The 25,176-nt window shown below is 46.4% G+C and overlaps 1 protein-coding gene and 1 pseudogene across 1 annotated transcript in view; both read left to right on the forward strand.

Annotated features, from left to right (window-relative positions):
- Nucleotides 1-25,176, forward strand: part of LOC126456480 (frizzled-9-like) — a 239,945-nt gene that overhangs the window by 200,416 nt on the left and 14,353 nt on the right. Inside the window, exons 2-3 of the mRNA XM_050092231.1 lie at nt 2,330-2,590; nt 2,720-2,957. Coding sequence (XP_049948188.1) covers nt 2,330-2,590; nt 2,720-2,957 — 499 coding nt within the window. The remainder of the gene's footprint in view (nt 1-2,329; nt 2,591-2,719; nt 2,958-25,176) is intronic.
- Nucleotides 3,514-3,631, forward strand: LOC126458674 (5S ribosomal RNA; annotated as a pseudogene).

The raw sequence follows: 25,176 nt of genomic DNA on the forward strand, positions 1-25,176 counted from the left end.
AAATAACTGGCCACTGATTCGTGTACGTGGTGATGGCACCCGATAGCGACCCAGATGGGTTCCATAGAATTTACATCAGGCGAATTTGGTCGCCGATACATCAACGTGAGTTCGCCATAACGCTCCTCAAACCAATGTAGTATGGTTCTGGCTCCGAAACACGGGTAATTGTAGGGTCTACTCCTGAAAGATGACAACGCCGTCGGGGAAGACAGCGAGCATGAAGGGATGCAGCTGGTTCGCAACTGTCAGCGTGTCTTCAATTACTACCACAGGTCCCGTGCAAGGGCAGTAGAATATCTCCCATAGCATAATACGATTCCCACCAGCCTGCGTCCGTGGCGCGCTGCTCGTTTCGAGCCGCCGTTCACCTAGATGACGGCATTTGTGAAGACTACCATCGACATAGTGTAGCAAAAATGTGATTCACCCGAAGAGCTGACGCGTTTCCATTGGTCGACGGTCAAATCCCGATGGTCCCGTGCCCACTGCAGTCGTAACTGACGATGTCGTTTGGTCAAAATGTGAACGCGTAGGGGAGGTCTGCTGCAGAGTTCCATATCCAACAATGTACGATGAACGGTGTGCTCTGAAACACTTGTGCGTGCACCAGCGTTGTGCTGTTTCGGCAGAGATGCCACAGGTCACCATCAATCCTACTTCACAGAGCAAACAAGTCTCCTAACGCCATATTCGGCAAAGAGTTGTGGACGTCCAACCATTTAGCATCTAGTGGTCGTTTCACTGTCCTTCTACCTCTTTCTGTAGATGCTCACGATAGTAGCACATGAACATCCGACCATCTTCGCCATTTTCGATATACTTCTTCACAGCTTCTGCGTAATAACAATCTGCCCTTTGTCAAAGTCACTTATCTCAATGGATTTCTCCGTTTCCATCCCACACCTTCGCTAGGTTGATCCCCCGTCCGTATCTGCTCCGCTTACATATTTACATACTTTTGTTACTACGTCATGTGCCCACAATGCTACCAGGCAGCATCCATCGTCGCGGTGGGCAGTGCTCGTAATGTTTTGGGTCATCACCTCCTGCACGGAAGATCCTTGCAATTGATTTGTTGCATCGGCAAAATGCAATGAGAGAGTCAATTGGAGGAGATCCTCTACAACAGTAAACAAGCACACACAAAACAACATCGTGGATGAACTGACTACTGAGAAAGAAACAGTTGAATGGAAGTAGGACTGCAAATTTCAATTAGATTGATTCACAAGCGGGCCACACGGTAAACGGATTTTTGAACTTTTTTTATACTTACGATACGTGAAGTGTGGAACTCGAATATCAGTCGATGAAAGCAGATGCATCTCACAAAATTTTCGAGAAGTTTCCCGATAGTCTCTAATATTCTAAAATAAGTCCGTTTCTTTGTTGAGCTGCATGGCATTGCGGTAGTGTGCTCGCCCGCTATGGGGGGCGGCCTGGGTTCACTACCGAATCGTGGCAAATTCTTAAACAAAGATGCATGTTCCATGAGCATTTCTGTAAAGGGTGAGACACATAGTGACGGAAAAAGTTCATTTGTAATGGAATTTTAATGTAAAGGATCTTGGTTGGCGATAACCACTTTCCTAACAATGGTAACTGCATGTAAGTGGCACAACCAAGGGTGACCGGCGTTCGGTTTCGTAACATATCGGATTTGTCCTGAACACTTCATGTCGACTTCCCTTTTTTCATTCCTGTCAACCTAGCAGTTGCAGTTTCAAAATTACGTGGTGAAGTTAAACGTTGCAATTCCTGTTGGTATCGTCTAGCGCCGATTACGTCAGCATTAGCTCCTGACACGTCTCCGCCCACCGCAAATACCAATCTTCTCGTTTAGATTTTTGTTAATAATTTTCAGCAACTGTTTTTGAAGAATGCTGATGTGAAGAAACATCCCTCTAGTTGCGTTAAAAATTGTTTTTTTTTCCCTCTCTTAACGCAACTGGTGTGCTGTTTCTTCACATTGGGGTCATTCCATTCACACTGTCAGGTCCCCGTTCATTCGGCTTTCTTCTTTGTCACACCTGCACTTGCTTCAGACAGACAAAGAGAAAGACTGGACGTGATGAAAGCTCAAAAAGTAGTTAGACTTCTTCACACAGTGAAAATAAAATTATATTCACTACAATTTCAAGAGAATTGCAAAACAATATAATGTAAAATAAAGCTATCGGCCCTCGATATTACCATTTCGATATATCAATGTATCGCATAAAAATATCGGCGATATGTAACGATATTTTTTGGAAAATGTGTTGATATTGTTTGAACAGCCATAGTAGGTGTGTAACGACCGCCTCGCGTGCTCTCCGTGTTGCAGCTGCAGGCGCTGCTGCCGATGGTGCACTACAACTGCTCGCGGCACGCGCGGCTGTTCGTGTGCTCGGTGTTCGCGCCGCTGTGCACGCCGCAGGTGGCGGGCGCCGGCGTGGCGGCGTGCCGGTCGCTGTGCGCCGCCGTGCAGCGCGACTGCGGGCCCGTGCTCGCCTCCTTCAGCCTGCCCTGGCCCGCCGCGCTCGCCTGCGACGGCTTCCCCGAGGCGGGCCTCTGCATGCACGAGCCGCCGCCCGCCAACAACACGGCGCTGCCCGCGCCGCTGGAGCCCGCCGAGGCGGAGCGCGCGCTGCTGGCCGCCGACGCCGCCGACGCAGCCGCCGACGCCGCCCCCTCCTCGCAGCCGCCGCCCCCGCCGCCGCCGCAGGTGTGGCTGCCCGCGGCGCACGCCTGCCCGCCCAACTTCGTGCGCGCTCGCGACTCGCTGGGGGCGGTGACGTGCGCGCCGCGCTGCGGCCGCGACGCCTACTACCGCGCAGAGGACAAGCGCTTCGCCGAGACGTGGATGACCGGCTGGGCGTGGCTGTGCTTCCTGTCCACGCTCTTCACGCTGCTCACCTTCTGGGTGGAGCCCGCGCGCTTCCGCTACCCCGAGAGGCCCGTCATCTTCCTCGGTGAGTCGCCGCCACCACTCATTAGCTGCACCAACTCTCACCTATTAACAGCACCCGCCACCACACATCGTAAGGTGTAAACTCCAGATCTACTCACTTCCCATTAACTATGTCCGTCATATTGCAACCTATTGGTCCGTGCATCCATTCTTTGCAACACCATCGTTATCAGATCCTGTTTCCTCCAACTCTGCCATGTCCCCACAGAGTGTAAAAAAACGGCACCAACAAACTTCAAAGGGTTGCAGAGGGTGTATTGAGGAATAAATTGACGACGGGAGCCCTACCCGGAATATTCATCCAATCATACTACAGAGCGTCCAAGTTATAGGAGCCAATGCCTACCATCAGGTCACCCCTTTCACAGCACATGCGAATTTATGCGCTCTACTGTCTTGCTGTGAAAGACATGAATGTACTCTACACCATATGGCGTGTATGGCGTGCTGGTTATCTAAAACTAAATCGCATGCCCGGGAACTGAAATATTGCATGATCGAGCCCCGGTCCGTCTATGGAATATTTCAGTCTGTCTGCCTTCACCTCTTAATCAAAACGCAACGGCCTTGCCGCAGTGGATACACCGGTTCCCCTGCGATCACCGAAGTTAAGCGCTGTCGGGCGTGGTCGGCACTTCGATGGGTGACCATCCGGGCTGCCATGCGCTGTTGCCATTTTTCGGGGTGCACTCAGCTTCGTGATGCCAATTGAGGAGCTACTCGACCGAATAGTAGCGGCTTCGGTTAAGAATACCATCATAACGACCGGGAGAGCGGTGTGCTGACCCCACGCCCCTCCTATCCGCATCCTTCTCTGACGATGACACGGCGGTCGGATGGTCCCGGTAGGCCACTCGTGGCCTGAAGACGGAGTGAGTGCTTCACCTCTTATTCGCGTGAAAATTCACCAGGAACAACACATGGTTCCGATTCCACGCTAAACTGTAGGTCTGCTCTTCCCAGCAGGATCATTGGGGTAGGTTAGCGACCCGGAAGTCACCGAGGCGGCGTCCAATTGAAACTCTCGCACCAGCCACGCGGAATCATTATTACCTCCTGCTGTTAGGCCCATTGTGAGAAATTCTTTTTGCGGTCAGTCAGGAGCCAGCATTTTCACATATAATCTCCTACGCCACTACAACTTCTACTCTCTGCAGCGTCGTTGGATCACATTTCGGGACGTCATTTCATATCCTCAGCTCATTCCTCAAACACCCTCTGCAAGCCATCGAAATTCGTTGCAGTCATTTTGTTACTCCCCGTATATCCTCTTCATTCCTCATGTGTCCTAAACTACCTTGTCTCTTACGCCTGTGTCTCCTCCCTTACCACTCATTCTAATGTGAAGTTTGGTTTATGAACACCACAGAACTGTACTAGGCATACTCCATTTGGAAGTAGTACGCCCTTCGCTCCCTCTGATCTTTGAACTGATTTGACTACCCTGTTGGAGGAGGAAAATGCAGTTTAATTTTCTCTCCAAACCACGTGTAACTCTCGAGTTTCGACAGCTCATTGTGAGGTCAAAGAAACGACAAGAGACAGATAAGAATCCTAGTACTGAACTCGCAACTTCTGCTCTTGTGACTTCTGCCTAACCACTTGCGGCTATTCTATCTAATCGACTAACACAGTATTGATTTGATCATGGGAAACTCAGGTACTAACTTTTCCATACTAACTTGCTGAACATAGGTGCTGTATCCCTCCTCCATCCTCCACGCGTGCAAAGCCTTCATCTTACACCAGTACTTTTAGGATATCCTCTTCTAAATTCCGTCACTCTCTCTAAATCTCCTGGAGCAATATACACTCTGCCTTGTTAGTTTTTAACGTCTACTCATTCTCCTTTACACACATTCTTCACAAGATCGTCGCATTTTCCTCTCTCCCTCGATCACATTGAAGCATCCTCGACATATCATGTGCACCCCTCAAACTTACTGCAACAACCGTATCGTTTCCCTCTCACTTCTAATACTACCCCAATCTCGCATCTATATCAACACTTCCCACAGATCCTACATCTGCACGCTCCGTATCCACTCCCGGCTTAATTTTGACAGATCGACATTCCCCCGTTGATGTTTATCCCTCCTATCAAATCTTATCCACTCTTCCCTTTATGTCCTCATGCTGCATCCTTCCCTTTTCTTACCTTCTACTTGTGGCCACATGTATTTATTCCTACCACCCATTCTTTCACATTATATGTATCCTTAGGTTTCATCCCACCTTGCCTATCCGTTTCACATGTCCTACAATCTATAACATGCTTCAACCCTCTTCTAGTATCATCCTTTTCCAGTGAAGGCGCCTTCTGGTTTTCTTCACAGCCTCAGCAGCTTCAGTTTTTAAAATAGGCAGATATGACTATTTTTAATATCTTTTTAATAATTTGACAAATATTCGTAAGTACAAATACTATATGGCTTTTGTGTATTTTAAGACTTTTGGCTAAAGAGTGGCATGTTATACTCCTCTGGGAATAAAATAACGATAAAAAGGAGAGAGGCAGAAATTACAAATACTACGATAATAAAGAACAAGTTTACACTGTGACAGAAACGTAGGTGAGAGAAGTACAGACAAACAGTGATCCTTAGTATGTTGTGACCATTGTGGTTATTTTCTGGTCGAACATGAGGTTTGCACTTCGACGGCTTTCACACCGAACAAACCGTAACCAACCTCTTCATTACATACGTAATGTAGCTGCAGGCCTACAACCTACAGGGGTCTGTTTCCTATCCAAAGTGACACCCGTTTAGCAGCGCGATCAGTTCCCCTGTTTAGAACACCTACATGTTTATAAAGCCTCCAGTACGACGTAATTTCTTCCTGTGGAGTGATCGAAGACACGTAAAAGAATAACTTTCATTAACAAAACTGGACTCAGTTATAACGTCCTTGGATGAATATCCGCATAACTAAGTACAACAGAAGTATCTCTCCTGTGACATTTTCTGTGATGTGCCTACACGACGAACCTCAGCTTCGAGGTAGGCGGCGGCGTGAAGACGTGGAACGCCACAGGACCGACGCTGCCTGTGTGTGGCGGCTGACGTGCCGCTGGTGAAGACGAGGACGAACCGGGCTCGAGGTTGACGGCGTGGACCGCTGAGAAGAAACTGCTAGTACTGCAGACTGGTAGCACTGGAACTGATCTACTGGTGCGGCCGGACGGATCTGCTGATACTGCCGACTTGAGGTGTAGGCCGCAACTCACTTCGCGCGGTCTGACGGTGGCGTAAATAGTCTGGTGAGGATGGATATCCACGTGGCGCCGCGAGGGCACGTGACCTGGCGTAGCGAAACAGTGCCCCGCCGGCAGCGCTCTCTGCTGCGACAGACACACTGCCACACGCCGTGGAGGCAACTCTGTGGTAAACAGCCTAGGCCATACAAGGAAGATATCTCGCTACTGGTGAGAGCCGTTTACCCACGTTCCCCTGGCGGCGCGGCTGCCCGCACGGCCTGCCTGTTGTGCAGAGGAATTGACTACAAGGCGGGTGCAACACTAATCCTGACACTCAATCCCTTCGTTACCGAGTAATAATGTAATTATGATTTGTTACCCCAATTGGGGTACCCGTGGTCTAGGGATAGCGCCTTTGATTCATAATCAAAAACGTCTTCGGTCCCGGGTTCGATTCCCGCCACTGCCTAAATTTTGATAAATAATCAGCATTGGCGGCCGAAGACTTCCGGCATAAGAAGTCAGCCTCATTCTGCCAACGGCCTTGTCAAAGAGGGCGGAGGAGCGGATAGAGGTTCAGGGCACTCTCTTGTTCTAGGGGTGAGAAATTGCCCCTAAAGGCGGAAGAATCAGCAATGATCAACGACATGAGGATGTAGAAGGCAATGGAAACCACTGCATTAAAGACACGTAACGTGTATCCACAGGACATGTGGCCTGTAATTGAAGAAGTGTCATGATGATCTCTCCATTGGCAAAAGATTCCGGAATAGTCCCCCATTCGGATCTCCGGGAGGGGACTGCCAAGGGGGAGGTTACCATGAGAAAAAGATTGAATAATCTAAGAAAGGATAATGTTCTACGAGTCGGGGCGTGGAATTTCAGAAGCTTGAACGTGGTAGGGAAACTAGAAAATCTGAAAAGGGAAATGCAAAGGCTCAATCTAGATATAGTAGGGGTCAGTGAAGTGTAGTGGAAGGAAGGCAAGGATTTCTGGTCAGATGAGTATCGGGTAATATCAACAGCAGCAGAAAATGGTATAGCAGGTGTAGGATTCGTTATGAAGGAAGGTAGGGCAGAGGGTGTGTTACTGTGAACAGTTCAGTGACCGGGTTGTTCTAATCAGAATCGACAGCAGACCAACACCGACAACGATAGTTCAGGTATACGTGCCGACGTCGCAAGCTGAAGATGAACAGATAGAGAAAGTGTATGAGGATATTGAAAGGGTAATGCAGTATGTAAAGGGGGACGAAAATCTAATAGTCATGGGCGACTGGAATGCAGTTGTAGGGGAAGGAGTAGAAGAAAAGGTTACAGGAGAATATGGGCTTGGGACAAGGAATGAAAGAGGAGAAAAACTAATTGAGTTCTGTAACAAGTTTCAGCTAGCAATAGCGAATACCCTGTTCAAGAATCACAAGAGGAGGAGGTATACTTGGAAAAGGCCGGGAGATAGGGGAAGATTACATCATGGTCAGACAGAGATTCCGAAATCAGATACTGGATTGTACGGCCCAGGAGCAGATATAGACTCAGATCACAATATAGTACTGATGAAGAGTATGCTGAAGTTCAAGACATTAGTCAGGAAGAATCAATACGCAAAGAAGTGGGATACGGAAGTACTAAGGAATGACAAGATACGTTTGAAGTTCTCTAACGCTATAGATACAGCAATAAGGAATCGCGCAGTAGGCAGTACAGTTGAAGTGGAATGGACATCTCTAAAAAGGGCCATCACAGAAGTTGGGAAGGAAAACGTAGGTACAAAGAAGGTAGCTGCGAAGAAACCATAGGTAACAGAAGAAATACTTCAGTTGATTGATGAAAGGAGGAAGTACAAACATGTTCCGGGAAAATCAGGAATACAGAAATACAAGTCGCTGAGGAATGAAATAAATATGAAGTGCAGGGAAGGTAAGACGAAATGGCTGCAGGAAAAATGTGAAGACATCGAAAAAGATATGATTGTCGGAAGGACAGACTCAGCATACAGGAAAGTCAAAACAACCTTTGGTGACATTAAAAGCAACGGTGGTAACATTAAGAGTGCAACGGGAATTCCACTGTTAAATGCAGAGGAGAGAGCAGATAGGTGGAAAGAATACATTGGAAGCCTCTATGAGGGTGAAGACTTGTCTGATGTGATAGAAGAAGAAACAGGAGTCGATTTAGAAGAGATAGGGGATCCAGTATTAGAATCGGAATTTAAAAGAACTTTGGAGGACTTACGGTCAAATAAGGCAGAAGGGATGGATAACGTTCCATCAGAATTTCTAAGATCATTGGGGGAAGTGGCAACAAAACGACTATTCACGTTGGTGTGTACAATATATGAGTCTGGCGATATACCATCTGACTTTCGGAAAAGCATCATCCACACAATTCCGAAGACGGCAAGAGCTGACAATCAGCTTAACAGCTCATGCATCGAAGCTGCTTACAAGAATAATATACAGAAGAATGGAAAAGAAAATTGAGAATGCACTTGGTGACGATCAGTTTGGCTTTAGGAAAAGTAAAGGGACGAGAGAGGCAATTCTGATGTTACGGCTAATAATGGAAGCAAGGCTAAAGAAAAATCAAGACACTTTCATAGGATTTGTCGACCTGGAAAAAGCGTTCGACAATATAAAATGGTGCAAGCTGTTCGAGATTCTGAAAAAAGTAGGGGTAAGCTATAGGTTGGTTGGTTGGTTTGGGGAAGGAGACCAGACAGCGTGGTCATCGGTCTCATCGGATTAGGGAAGGATGGGGAAGGAAGTCGGCCGTGCCCTTTCAGAGGAACCATCCCGGCATTTGCCTGGAGTGATTTAGGGAAATCACGGAAAACCTAAATCAGGATGGCCGGACGCGGGATTGAACCGTCGTCCTCCCGAATGCGAGTCCAGTGTCTAACCACTGCACCACCTCGCTCGGTAAGCTATAGGGAGAGACGGGTCATATACAACATGTACAACAACCAAGAGGGAATAATAAGAGTGGACGATCAAGAACGAAGTGCTCGTATTAAGAAGGGTGTAAGACAAGGGTGTAGCCTTTCGCCCCTACTCTTCAATCTGTACATCGAGGAAGCATTGATGGAAATAAAAGAAAGGTTCAGGAATGGAATTAAAATACAAGGTGAAAGGATATCAACGATACGATTCGCTGATGACATTGCTATCCTGAGTGAAAGTGAAGAAGAATTAAATGATCTGCTGAACGGAATGAACAGTCTAATGAGTACACAGTGTGGTTTGAGAGTAAATCGGAGAAAGACGAAGGTAATGGGAAGTAATAGAAATGAGAACAGCGAGAAACTTAACATCAGGATTGATGGTCACGAAGTCAATGAAGTTAAGGAATTCTGCTGCCTAGGCAGTAAAATAACCAATGACGGACGGAGCAAGGAGGACACCAAAAACAGACTCGCTATGGCAAAAAAGGCATTTCTGGCCAAGAGAAGTCTACTAATATCAAATACCGGCCTTAATTTGAGGAAGAAATTTCTGAGGATGTACGTTAGGAGTACAGCATTGTATGGTAGTGAAACATGAACTGTGGGAAAACCGGAACAGAAGAGAATCGAAGCATTTGAGATGTGGTGCTATAGACGAATGTTGAAAATTAGGTGGACTGATAAGATAAGGAATGAGGAGGTTCTACGCAGAATCGGAGAGGAAAGGAATATGTGGAAAACACTGATAAGGAGAAGGGACAGGATGATAGGACATCTGCAAAGACGTGAGGGAATGACTTCCATGGTACTAGAGGGAGCTGTAGAGGGCAAAAACTGTAGAGGAAGACAGAGATTGGAATACGTCAAGCAAATAATCGAGGACGTAGGTTGCAAGTGCTACTCTGAGATGAAGAGGTTAGCACAGGAAAGGAATTCGTGGCGGGCCGCATCAAACCAGTCAGTAGACTGATGACAAAAAAAAAAAAAAAAACAAGCAGTAAAGGAAACAAAAGAAAAATTCGGAGTAGGTATTAAAATCCATGGAGAAGAAATAGAAAGTTTAAGGTTCGCTGATGACATTGTAATTCTATCAGAGACAGCAAAGGACCTGGAAGAGCAGCTGAACGGAATGGACAGTGTCTTGAAAGGAAGATATAAGACGAACATCAACAAAAGCAAAACGAGGATAATGGAATGTAGTCGAATTTATTAGGGTGATGATGAGGGAATTAGATTAGGAAATGAGACACTTAAAGTAGTAAAGGAGTTTTGCTATTTGAGGAGCAAAGTAACTGATGATGGTCGAAGTAGAGAGAATATAAAATGTAGACTAGCAATGGCAAGGAAAGCGTTTCTGAAGAAGAGAAATTTGTTAACATCGAGTATAGATTTAAGTGTCAGGAAGTCGTTTCTGAAAGTATTTGTGTGGAGTGTAGCCATGTATGAAAGTGAAACATGGACGATAAATAGTTTGGACAAGAAGAGAATAGAAGCTTTCGAAATGTGGTGCTACAGAAGAATGTTGAAGATTAGATGGGTAGATCACATAACTAATGAGGAGGTATTGAATAGAATTGGGGAGAAGAAGAGTTTGTGGCACAACTTGACTAGAAGAAGGGATCGGTTGGTAGGACATGTTCTGAGGCATCAAGGGATCACCAATTTAGTATTGGAGGGCAGCGTGGAGGGTAAAAGTCGTAGAGGGAAACCAAGAGATGAATACACTAAGCAGATTCAGAAGGATGTAGGCTGCAGTAGGTACTGGGAGATGAAGCAGCTTGCACAGGATAGAGTAGCATGGAGAGCTGCATCAAACTAGTGTCAGGACTGAAGACCACAACAACAACAACAACAACCCCAATTACTTGTGTTTCTATGTCAGTCTCTCCAAACCGTACAACACAAAACTAAGAAGTCTCGCTGTCCTAAGTCGAAACTGGTAATAAAACACTAACAGAAATTTTTTTTTTCAAAAGAAGTGAAATGTTGGGAAAAGTGTGTAGTTTACCTAACGCACTCCAGACCATTTCATTCTATTCTGTTTATTGAAATGAAATGTGTGGGCAGGGCCGCCCGTCGGGTACACCGGTCGCCTGGTGCAAGTCTTTTGAGTTGACGCCACTTCGGCGACTTGTGTGTCGATGGGGATGAGATGATGATGATTAGGACAACGCAACACCCAGTCCCTGAGCGGAGAAAATCTTCGGCCCAGACAGGAATCGAATGCGGGCCTCTTGGCATGGCAGTTCGTCGCGCTGACAACTCAGCTATCGGGGCGGACATTCTGTTTGTTTATTTTGCTGTTTATCCAGATGTTGTTTCAACAACCCTCAACACGAAAAATCATTAACTGAATCGATAACTCTATTGTTATTTTGTTTTCGATTTGTTGGTTATACATAATTTTTGTTCTAGATTTGTCAGGCCTACTTTCAAACTTATATATATATATATATATATATATATATATATATATTCATCGGCCTTCTTAATGGTTTGATGCAGCCAGCCATGTATTCCCCTGACGTACCAATCTCATCATCTCAGAGTTTGCGTCCTACGTCCTCAGTTACTCGTTCCAATATTTGTCTTTCCCTATGATTTTTACTTTCTAAAACTCCCTCTAGTATCTTGCAAGTTATTCCCTGATGTCTTAACACGTGTGTTATCATCCTATCCCTTCTTCTTATCAGTGTTCTCCATATTTTCATTTTATTTTCCGTTTCTACAGAAGGCTTCGTCAATCCTTATTTCATTAGGCCACCTAATTTTGAACATACTTCTACGACACCACATCTCAAACGCATAGATTCTCTTTTTTTCAAAGTCTTCAATTCTTCCATTAATTGTTGAAGATTGCAAACAGTACAGTGTCGCCAGCGAAACGAAAGTGGTTTCTCATATATTCCATTAATATGGAGTTCTTCTTCGTTCTCCCTGCCTAAGGATTTAATTAATTCGTTTGAGAAAAGTTTTGGTCCTATGAAATGTCCTAGCCTGAGTCCTCTTCCAGTTTTGAATTTCCTGCTGTTCTGAGGAAATGGTAATGCTAAAAATAGCATTGAGTCAGTGTCTTGTTCCTGTCACTACAAAATTATTTGAAAAGAAGTCAAAAGAATCTGAAAAATCGTCAGTCCCAGACGCGGTGCTCCATTCTCAATTTCACTGACGAAGTGCAAACGGTCCGTTTTGGCATATTCACTTCTAATGCCAACCCGTTCCTGATTAACGATTTGTGTTTATCTACCCTGATGACTTCAGTGAAAATCTTGCAGATTGCGGAAAGGAGAGTGGTGTGCCTACAGTTTATTTATATTTTATTAGTCGCCTTTCTTCTGATACTTATTGATCAGTTCTACAACGTTATTTACGACAAGCAAAATAGAAACTGAATTTGGTTGGGTTGGCAAATTCCAGTATGTTTCATGCCGTACGGCCACGGCCGACTGGTTCCTTATCAAACTGGCGCTGTAAGTTTACAACTGCATGTATATATGAATTACGTTTTTAGCTGTAATGCTACAACATGTCTAATATGCAACTAGTACCACTACTACAGCTATTCCATGAGGTGCCTTCAAGTTCTGATGTCTGCGATTTTCTTTTTCACAAAATTGCCCCACAAAAATTGTCTAACTTAAGTCATTTCTCAAAGTAATGTTCCTACAGCTGTACACACTTTCCACAACCTTCTGTGGCCGCAGCGAACCCTTATTTAGGAGTCTATTTTTACCACTGGAAAGTCGCTACTGAAATAGGGGTAGGACTGGAGAATGTGCGACCACAGAGTGTGTCTGTCATCACGGAAAGCAGCCGAAAATCACTAGGAATCAAGTCAGGTGAGCAAGGTCCATTGAGAAACCATTTCAAAGCACTCGATGCGCTGGTGCACTGACTGGATAAAAGAGCATACGTACGGTCTCTTCCGGCAGTTTTCCTCGCAATGCTGCAACAAGCTTACATCTTTGGTAGTCAAACTTGTCACCGTAATACCCTTTGAACTCACTGAGTAATAATTTCGCCGCCGCTATCCTAATACATGACCACAATCCGTTTTCAGCTCTGAACCTTCCCAGAAAAAGTTTCAGTGCGGATGAGTACGTGTGGTTTATCTGAGCTGACTGGTGTTTCGCTTCACGACTGAAAAACGACATCCATGTCCCATTCATTGTCAAAATAGTGTAGAAACGGAAGCGCTATTCGCGCCACTGTCGCGTGTCAAAACGACCTGGCAAAGTGCCAGGCGCTCAGCCCTGAGGCAGTCCGTGTCCGTCAGCATTGCAGGCAGCACTGGCGGGACACATCCCGCATTTTCAAGTCATCTTGCAGGAACCGCGGAAATGCCAACTATGGAGGCGGTATTTTCACACTCAATCGGCGATCCTTCCTCGCGCGGCCATGTTGCCAGACCGGCTGGTGCGGGACCTAGATTCATTTGGTTCGTTCTCACACGATGTTCAGCCATCTGTGAACTGTCGCATCCACGCTCGCGCATTCTCCACATTCATTGCGCCGGCATCACACGTCTCACTCAGCTGGTTATTAATTTCACTGGCTGTTACACCGTGCGAGATTAGTCTCTATCCTTGTAACGAAAACGTCACCATTTCTAGTATCAAAATCACACCTCACTCTTGCAGCAGCTGCTAGAGTTGTGTGTGCCGTATGGCACGCGCAGTGACACGCATGCACAAATTGTGCCCGCGGATTGTACAGGGTGTCCGAAAAGTCTTTCCCTGATTACATAAATCGATAACATACAAATATGAAACTGGTGCCTAATTGTTTACAAACTATCAAAGTTTTTTTCACACATCAGTAAACTTCCACATGAGCACCCTTGGTAGCACGTAGCACATCTAGGCGATATTCAATTTCCGTCCACACATTAGCCAACATCACTGGAGGGATCGATTCAACGACTGTGGTTATCCGTGACAGCAGGGTTTCAAGATCTGGCACACGTGTTCGGCAGACCTCGTCCTTGACATACCCCCATAAAAAGAAGTCTAATGGGGTTATGTCAGGAGAGCGTGGAGGCCAAACCGTTGGCCCATCACGACCAATCCATCGCCCAGGAAAGGTCGTCCAAACCCCAATGAGGCGGTGCACCGTCTTGCTGAAACAAGACATCGGGGTGATACTGAAGCAGCTGAGGAACAGCATACAGTTGCAACATCTCCAGATACACTGCAGATGTGATGGTAGCCTCAGCGAAGAAGAATGGCCCGATAATTCGTTCGTGCAATAGCGCGCACCAAACATTCACCTTTGGACTGCCTCTGGTGCACTCCATGACCCCGCCAGGGGGTTGTGAACCCCAAATGCACACATTATGGATATTCACTATTCCACTGACAAAAAAGGTCGCTTCGTCGGAAAAGGCAATTCGTCTGAGATAACCATCATCGTCCTCAATACGTGATAGCATTTCGACCGCAAAGTCATATCGACGTGTACTGCCATTGGGCAACAAGGCCTGAACGATTTGCACTTTGTATGCACGAAACAATAAACGTTTGAGTAAAATGTGATGGAGAGAGCTTTTTGGCATCTGTAATTCACGTGAGGCCCTGCGAACCGATTTCTTCGGACTTCGCAGTAAAGACTGCCTTACAGCTTCCACCCTGCCTGCTGAGGTTCTCGGTCGACCAGACCTCGGAAGGTCAGCAACCGATCCTGTGTTCTTGAACTTCTCATACCAGGCTTTATTGCTCTTGACATCAGGTGGATTCCTTCCAAATGTTGTCTGGAAGTGTCTCTGCACTGTGGTTGGTGATCGTGTCTCATGGTACGACAGGACACACTGTGCCTCCTCCTGATTGGTTAACATGGCTTCTTGGGCACTGCACCTCATCCACTACTTACGTACTGCGAACCTAAAACAGAAAAAAAACTTTGATAGTTGTAAACAATTCGACACAAGTTTCATATTTGTATCTTACTTCTAGCCTGAGTTACCAATTTATGTAATCAGGGAAAGTCCTTTCGGACACCCTGTAAGCCTAACCGCATGTTTCCGTTTGCTCCGAGTCTCGAAAAGAAAACCGGTAGCACTCAGAACTTGAACCTTAAGTCGTTCATCGTGTTGTATTCAGTTGCAAACCCAATCGCGTACCTGTTCTGAAATTCCGCGGTCGCGTGTTTTGTTATTCGGCTTCAGTAGCTGAGAGGCCAGCCTGCCAGATTATAACGGCGCGAGGCCAGCGTCCGCGGAGTGAGTCGTGAGGAGCGACAGATGGCGGCCGGGGCAGGAAGCGGCCGCTCCGCCGCGCTCTCGACTTTTTTCGGGCCTGTTTGAAGTAGCCGTGGCCGTATCAACAGCCGCCCCTCCGCTTTGATCTAGCGCCGCCGGCCGCAGGGCACCAGTATCATAACAGCCGCTCCCAAATAAACGGCCGTATCAACAGGCAGGGCGGCACGTGCGAAAATACACAGCCCGGCGATCGTGGTGCGGATCGTGTGTCGCACAACACGAGTGAGTGCCGTCTACCACCCCCTCCCAGGCTTCCCCTCTCTTTCTTTCTAGAGGACGCACTAGCAATTTACATACAGCTACTGCCTTTTTTTTGACCTTCACTCTCACAAAGCCTCAGTAAAGTTCGAACGTCTTGTCTTGTTACCTCAACTGTACAAACAGGTGACTCGGAATATACAGGATGTTTTGCGTACGCAGCAACTGCTGTGTGTTGCAACGTTGCGCGGGGACCAACATGGAGGCAACAGCCGAGTACGCTCCGGGCCGTTGATCTGGCGGGTGGCGTAACAGTTTTTGACGAAAAAGACGAGCCTTCCGACTATTACGTTATTAGCCTCTGCGACTGCCCACAGAGCTGTGTACAAACTGTTAATGAAAGCTTAGAAAGAAGGTTTGGTTAATGCACCGACTAACTCATCCAGGTACGGTAGGTATCAATATTGCGGTACTGCGTATCGCTATTGCAGTCTGTGCGTGATACAGAGACTGATCCTGAAATCATCTTTTTTCTGATAAAGCACGGCTCTATCTATCAGGATCGTGAACTCGACGAACCATCGACACTGGTGCCTCGAAAATTCTCATCTGTTTAGTGAAGAGCCTTCGCATTTACGTGGAAACTCCGGCCGCGGTGGCCGAGGCGCTTCAGTCCGGAACCACGCGACTGCTACGGTCGCAGGTTCGAATCCTGCCTCGGGCATGGATGTGTGTGATGTCCTTAGGTTAGTTAGGTGTAAGTAGCTCTAAGTCTAGGGGACTGATGACCTCAGATGTTAAATCCCATAGTGCTCAGAGCCATTTGAACCAATTTTTTGAAGTGGAAACAGAGCTCTGGTGTACACTTAGTGTAACACGAATAATTGCATCGATCTTTCCCCACTAAGGCGTAACTTCCAATAGCTGTCTTAACAACATACAGCAAGGTTTTTCAGTAACTTAATAGCTGAAGACTATGTTATCTCTTGGGATTCCGCGGTGTGGTTGTTGAATGGTGGTCTTCCGGGTATTCAACCGAGCTGCTGTTTCCATTTTGTGCGCAATATTTGGACGACCCAGTCGTCTTCTTCAGCTGCTGCGAATTTTGCAGATACAGGGCGACAATAATTGAACTATATGCAATAAAATCGTCATAACTTCTGAACGGTTTGCGTTAGGACGTTTCAGATTGCACTGTTGGTCGCGAGGCGTGATGGGAATTAGTATGGTTTGGTTTAGTGAAGAAGCCCACTTTCATTTGTATGCGTTTGTCAGTATGCAAAATTGGAGAATTTGGCGGACTGAGAATCCGCATACACGATCGAGAAGTCTCTTCGCCCTCATGTGCGAGGTCCAGTCACGGAACAATCGGTGTGATATTCCTTGATGGCACGGTGACTATCGAACGGTACGTGAAAGTTTTTGAAGATGATTTCATCCCCATTATCCAAATTGATCCTGATTTCGACAAGATGCGGTTCAAGCAACACGGAGCTCGACTCCATCGAAGTAGGAGTGTGTTTGATGTCTTGCAGGTGCACTTTGTGGACCGAATTTGGCTCTACAGCACCCAGAGGCCACTGGCACGGGCCTCGATTGGCCGCCATATTCTCCGGATCTGAACGCACGCGACTCCATTTTGTGGGACTATGTTAAAGACAAGGTGTACATCAATAACCCCAAAACCTCTGCTGAGCTGAAAACAGCCATTCTGGAGGTCATTGACAGCATCGATGTTCCGACACTTCAGCGGGTCACGCAGAATTTCGCTGTTCGTCTGCTGTACATCATCGCCAATGATGGCAAGCGTATCGAACATGTCATAACATATATCCGAATATTTGTAATGAGGTTTACATGATGAATTTGTGAACGCCGTAGTTTGTAACTAATTTACGTTTCTTTTCATATAGTTCGATAATTGTTACGTTGTATGTGTACTCGCTGTCTGGAGTCCAAGACTACGAACTGTTGTTGATCTCGCGCCGCTATTCGTAGCACAGTTCGAATCTCGACGTCCACTACAGCTCTTTGATCTCCATGGATATTTTATCCAACAGAATTGGAAAACGCCTAGGGTATTTGCGTTTCACTGAATATCAGTGCCGGCTTTGAAAATCAGGAACATCAAAGGGCTTTGTGCGCGTCGGGATTTGAAATCAGCTGTAAATAGCGGCGCGAGATCAAAAATAGCTCACAGTCTCCTTGGAATCGATGCAGCGAGTACGCATAACAGTAAAACTCACAGCACTTGAAAAAGAAAACTGGTTCGGTCGTCGGAAATGGGAACAACAACTAGGCAGAACACCCGAAATACACTATTATGCATGCAGTATGTTATGTGTCGTGGTTTGGATGAATTGAGCTTTGGAAGAAACCGACTTCCCTCGAAATAGAACTTACTCCGAATTGCCAAAAACACCGTTAACCGTTCCTCCGAAAAGACTCTCCAATTATGCCACGTGAGGAGGCACGCGTTTCACCGTGTGCCACGGGGAATTTGACGCCTAGGACCACCGCATTTGAGAGGTGAATACTGTCTTAATTCTTAAGAAGCTGTCCACAGACAAATACAGCCGAAGGAAGTCCATATAAAGTAATTGCGCCTCTGCCCTGTACAAGAGAGCCTGCCGCCACAGTTCTAACATGAAGATCAAAAATGGTTCAAATGGCTCTGAGCACTATGGGACTTAACATCCATGGTCATCAGTCCCCTAGAACTTAGAACTACTTAAACCTGACTAACCTAAGGACAGCACACACCACCCAGTCATCACGAGGCAGAGAAAATCCCTGACCCCGCCGGGAATCGAACCCGGGAACCCGGGCGTGGGAAGCGAGAACGCTACCGCACGACCACGAGCTGCGGACTCTAACATGAAGACTTTATTTTATTCTAAAATTTTGTGTTGGCGACCCCTAGCCTTGCGGCCGTGCCCATCTATTTGTGTGAGTTCTACACAGATTCTATTATTTGAAATTCTTCGTTGTTTGCTCGTACTGGAGTAGTGGATGAAGATTGTATTTACTCGTAATACAGTTGTTACAAGCTGCTACATGGCTGTTAAATATTTAAAGAAAGCGAGGTTGAAAGAGAGGAAAGTGGGAGACGAATTACCTTGTTTTTCAGTCAATTTGTTCAATGATGATCACCTGACACAGAAACCATAATACTCTCAACCAGAATTCGATTATAAATGTTATTATAGAAGTTGAAAACTTTTTTAGCAGATTTCATCTCAACAATAAAAGCCGAAGGTTGGTTTGAACAATGCAGTGGTCTATTAGACCTGGCCTTATTCGAAGGCGGGTCATGTGCTCTAACATTCCTCCGACTGTGATACCCAGATATTTACAGGCAGACATACTGTTTAATGTGGACTTCACACTGTGCTACAAAGTCAGTATACCGGCGATAGAGAACATACAGGGCGGCAATTATCGAACTACATGAAAAAAAGCATAAATTAGTTACAAACTATGGCGTGCACACACTTTATTCAACGTGTACACGTCACTACAGATATTCGTATTTAGGTTATGACACGTTCGATATGACCGTCACGATTGGCGATTATTTGTTGCAGACGAATAGCGAAATTCTGCATGACCCGCTGAAGTGTCGGAACACCGATGCTGTCGACGACCTCCTGAATGGCTGTTTTAAGCTCAGCAATGGTTTTGAGGATATTGCTGTACATTGCCGATCGAGGCCCAAGCCAGTGGCCTCTGGATACCCCAGAGCCAGAATGTGATCCGCAAAGTCCTCCTCCAGAATGTCAAAGACTCTCCTTCTTCGATGGCATCCAACTCCGTCTTGCATGAACCACATCTTGTGGACATCAAGGTCACTTTGGATAATGGGGATGAAATTATCTTCCAAAACATTCACGCACCGTTCGGTAGTCAACGTGGGATGAAGGAGTATCGCATCGATTATTACGTGACTGGACATTGCACACCACGCAGTCACCCGTTGATCGTGAGGAGGCTTCTCGATCGCGAAACTTATTTATTTATTTATTTATTGTTCCGTGGGACCACATTAAGGAGAAGTCTCCATGGTCATGGAACGAGTCAATACATGAAATTATAACACGATTGTAGAAACAGATAAAATGAAATATAAGAAACATATTCAGCTGACACGTCGTTAGTTTAAATAAAGAAAATCAAGAATGTAACACTGGAATTTGCTTAATTTTTTAGCTCTTCCAGGAGCTCCTCGACAGAATAGAAGGAGTGAGCCATGAGGAAACTCTTCAGTTTGGACTTAAAAGCGTTTGGGCAACTGCTAAGATTTTTGAGTTCTTGTGGTAGCTTATTGAAAATGGATGCAGCAGAATACTGCACTCCTTTCTGCACAAGAGTCAAGGAAGTGCATTCCACATGCAGATTTAATTTCTGCCTAGTATTAACTGAGTGAAAGCTGCTAACTCTTGGGAATAAGCTAATATTGCTAACAACAAACTACATTAAAGAAAATATATACTGTGAGGGCAATTTCAAAATTCCCAGGCTGTTGAATAGGGGTCGACAAGAGGTTTTCGAACTTACACCACACATAGCTCGAACAGCCCGTTTTTGAGCCAAAAATACCCTTTTTGAATCAGAAGAATTACCCCAAAAAATAATACCATATGACATAAGCGTATGAAAATATGCGAAGTAGACTACTTTTCGTGTTGAAATGTCACTTATTTCAGATACTGTTCTAATGGTAAATAAAGCGGCATTTAGTTTCTGAACAAGATCCTGAACATGGGCTTTCCACAACAGCTTACTATCTATCTGTACGCCTAGGAACTTGAACTGTTCCGTCTCGCTTATAACATGCCCATTCTGTCTGATTAAAATATCAGTTCTTGTTGAATTGTGAGTTAGAAACTGTAAAAACTGAGTCTTACTGTGATTTAGCATCAAATTATTTTCCACAAGCCACGAACTTATTTCATGAACTACATTATTTGATAATGTTTCAATATTACACACAAGATCCTTCACTACCAAGCTGGTGTCATCAGCAAACAGAAATATTTTTGAATCACCTGTAATACTAGAAGGCATATCATTTATATAAATAAGAAACAGCAGTGGCCCCAGCACCGATCCTTGGGGAACGCCCCATTTAACAATGCCCCATTGGGACTGAACATCATTACCACTCTCTATATTGCGGAGAATTACCTTCTGCTTTCTGTTCTTAAAGTAAGAGGCGAACCAGTTGTAAGCTACTCCCCTTACTCCGTAATGTTCCAACTTCTGCAGTAATATTTTGTGGTCAACACAGTCAAAAGCCTTCGTTAAATCAAAGAAAACACCTAACGTTCGCAACCTTTTATTTAATCCGTCCAAAACCTCACAGAGAAAAGAGATGCAGATTCTTAGTCCCCCAGATGCGCGAATTTTTCTTATTGACGAACCCATCCAAATGAAAGTGCCCTTCGTCGCTAAACCAAACCATACGACGCATACTAATTACCATGATGCCTCGCGGTCAACCCTGCGGTTTGGACGTCCTAACGCATACCGTTCAGAAGTTATGACAATTTTATTTCATATACACTCCTGGAAATGGAAAAAAGAACACATTGACACCGGTGTGTCAGACCCACCATACTTGCTCCGGACACTGCGAGAGGGCAGTACAAGCAATGATCACACGCACGGCACAGCGGACACACCAGGAACCGCGGTGTTGGCCGTCGAATGGCGCTAGCTGCGCAGCATTTGTGCACCGCCGCTGTCAGTGTCAGCCAGTTTGCCGTGGCATACGGAGCTCCATCGCAGTCTTTAACACTGGTAGCATGCCGCGACAGCGTGGACGTGAACCGTATGTGCAGTTGACGGACTTTGAGCGAGGGCGTATAGTGGGCATGCGGGAGGCCGGGTGGACGTACCGCCGAATTGCTCAACACGTGGGGCGTGAGGTCTCCACAGTACATCGATGTTGTCGCCAGCGGTCGGCGGAATGTGCACGTGCCCGTCGACCTGGGACCGGACCGCAGCGACGCACGGATGCACGCCAAGACCGTAGGATCCTACGCAGTGCCGTAGGGGACCGCACCGCCACTTCCCAGCAAATTAGGGACACTGTTGCTCCTGGGGTATCGGCGAGGACCATTCGCAACCGTCTCCATGAAGCTGGGCTACGGTCCCGCACACTGTTAGGCCGTCTTCCGCTCACGCCCCAACATCGCGCAGCCCGCCTCCAGTGGTGTCGCGACAGGCGTGAATGGAGGGACGAATGGAGACGTGTCGTCTTCAGCGATGAGAGTCGCTTCTGCCTTGGTGCCAATGATGGTCGTATGCGTGTTTGGCGCCGTGCAGGTGAGCGCCGCAATCAGGACTGCATACGACCGAGGCACACAGGGCCAACACCCGGCATCATGGTGTGGGGAGCGATCTCCTACACTGGCCGTACACCACTGGTGATCGTCGAGGGGACACTGAATAGTGCACGGTACATCCAAACCGTCATCGAACCCATCTTTCTACCATTCCTAGACCGGCAAGGGAACTTGCTGTTCCAACAGGACAATGCACGTCCGCATGTATCCCGTGCCACCCAACGTGCTCTAGAAGGTGTAAGTCAACTACCCTGGCCAGCAAGATCTCCGGATCTGTCCCCCATTGAGCATGTTTGGGACTGGATGAAGCGTCGTCTCACGCGGTCTGCACGTCCAGCACGAACGCTGGTCCAACTGAGGCGCCAGGTGGAAATGGCATGGCACGCCGTTCCACAGGACTACATCCAGCATCTCTACGATCGTCTCCATGGGAGAATAGCAGCCTGCATTGCTGCGAAAGGTGGATATACACTGTACTAGTGCCGACATTGTGCATGCTCTGTTGCCTGTGTCTATGTGCCTGTGGTTCTGTCAGTGTGATCATGTGATGTATCTGACCCCAGGAATGTGTCAATAAAGTTTCCCCTTCCTGGGACAATGAATTCACGGTGTTCTTATTTCAATTTCCAGGAGTGTAGTTCACTAATTCTCACCCTGTATTAATTTTTGCTTGAAATATGTTTATCGATAAGTATACCATACCAAGCGAAGGAAACCATCTGGGTGAAAAACCGAAAGGTAATGAAAGTTACAGAATTCAGTTTTAATTATGAATTCTACGATTTCTGTGGCTATCACATTCATCAGTCTCCTCCAAAGGTCAAAGTGACGTCATTTCGTGATTCTTAATCCACTGCATATAATATTTTTAAGTCAATGAAGATAGCTGAAGGAAAAGAACATTGGTTTTATCTGCGGTGTAACTTGGGTTTTTCAAGTTCACAGATCATTACTGACAGAAAGAGCGGACGGACTGAGGATTCAGGATTGAATACCACATCTCCGGACGTGTATCCTGACACGTAGGGACATGACTTGACTCTCTAATTGCTCACGGAATGGTCGTTTGCGATATCATGTTAGTTAACACATTGGGTTTCTGAGCCTGAGGATGATTATTTGTGATCTAAACTGAAAAGAAATCTCATTCACACCTCCTTGATTATATCTTCAAATAAGCTTAAAAAGAAAGAAAGACGCGTCACGAAGGAGTTATTGGAACGGAAATCGGTAGATGCGACATACGTGTAGAGAGAAGCAAAGTATTACAACTTCAGAAACATTGGATAATATATTCAAGTGAAAGAGCTACTCAAATTGAGCAAGTCAGTAATGCAATGGTACGCTTCAGGCCCTTGTGCAAGCAGTTATTGGGTTGGCATTGATTGACAGAGTTGTTAGATGCCCTCCTGAGGGATATCGTGCCAAATTTTGTCGAACTGGCGCGCTAGATCATCAAAATCCCTAGCATCTGGTTGTAGGGCCCTTCCCTTAATGTTCCCGAACGTTCTCAGTTGGTGATCTGGCGGCGTCGCTGGCCAAGATAGGGTTAAGCAAGCACGAAGACAAGCACTAGAGACTCCCGCCGCGTATGAGCGTGCGTTATCTCGGTGAAACGCAAGCCCATGATGGCTTGCCATGAAGGGCGACGCTGTAGAATATCGTCGACGTATCGCTGTGCTTTAAGGATGTCTCAGATGACAACAAAAAGCCTCCTGCTGTGAAAAGAAACCCCACCCCAGATCATCGCTCCTGGTTGTCGGGCCGTATGGAGGGCAACAGTCATGTTGGTATCCCACTGTCGTGGGGGCGCCTCGAGACACTTCTTGCCTGGTCATCGGGGACGAAATCGGACCGGGACTCATGACTGAAGACAGTTACTGCTCGAGATTCCAGGCCGAAGACGTGTCTGGAGGCGCCCTGGACAGAGGTGGGATAGAAAAAAGAGGGAGTATCGCCTGCCATACGACCCAAAAACCAAGAGTGATGATCATAGCAGGAGCCCTTAAGTTGCCTCCCGTGGCACCTTTACAGCACAGCGGTACGTCGATGACATTCTGCGCCCCGCTTTTTTGCCTTTCATGTCAGGCCATCCTAGGCTTTCGTTACAGCAACGCAATGCCCGCCCGCACACGGCAAGATTTTCTACCGCTCGTCTTCGTGCTTGCCAAACTCTACCTTGGTTAGCATGGTCGCCCATCTCACGCCATCTGAGAACGTTTGTAGCATTATGAGGTGGGCCCTCCAGCCATCTTGGGATTTTAACGATGTAATGCGCGAATTGGACAGAATTTGTCACGACATCCAACAACTCTGTGAATCAATAGCTCTAGGCGCGGCGGCAGCCGGGCGCAGATCTATCTTAGGCTACACTGAGAGCATCCCAGGGTGCCCCAGAGAGCTAAAACACTAAGAAGAATCGCTTCTCGGCTTTTGGCAAGATCAATGTGTAGTATTTTTTGTTTTAAAGGATACAGGCTCTATGCCTAGCGTTCACAGGATGTACCATACTTTATTACATACTATTATATAGAGTCATATCGCCAACAAATTTACACTTCATATCTACACCACGGCGCCGGCCGCTGTGGCCGAGCGGTTCTAGACGCTTCAGTCCGGAGCCGCGCGACTGCTACGGTCGCAGGTTCGAATCCTGCCTCGGGCATGGATGTGTGTGATGTCCTTAGGTTAGTTAAGTTTAAGTAATTCTAAGTTCTAGGGGACTGATGACCTGAGATGTTCTCAGGTGTCAGTGCTCATAACCATTTGAACCATTTTTTTACACCACGGCCACGAAAAAACAAACAAATGTTGTCATCATGAGGCAGTTTACAAGATTTCCTAGTCCTTAGACACAATGGCTTATCAATACAAAAATTTGTCGATGTTTCTCCAACACCACGAACTTGCGACATGGTAGTCATGAACGTCCGATAACCCAAAACATCTCGAGGAGGTATCTGCTCCAAAGACGTTGCAGTAGACGTCGTAGTTGTATCAATACGTATTATTGCAACAGTCATCCAACACTGACCAACAGGATGCCTCGTCGCAGGATATCGTGTCTTCCGATGGAGGCCTACTATTTACAAGTCTATTTTGGACGTCGAGGCTGAAGAGAGTATGAACGTCAGTTCGTCCGTTCTGGTTGATGTGTTGAAAGGGCGGACTGTTTTTCGAGGAGGTCGTTTTGACTTTTCATTTTCTGTTACTGATAATCCTGTTGGTCAGTGTTGGATGACTGCTGCAATAGTACGTATTGATACAACTACG

The sequence above is a fragment of the Schistocerca serialis genome, chromosome 2, assembly GCF_023864345.2.
Source record: "Schistocerca serialis cubense isolate TAMUIC-IGC-003099 chromosome 2, iqSchSeri2.2, whole genome shotgun sequence".
Taxonomy (NCBI): Eukaryota; Metazoa; Arthropoda; class Insecta; order Orthoptera; family Acrididae; genus Schistocerca; species Schistocerca serialis.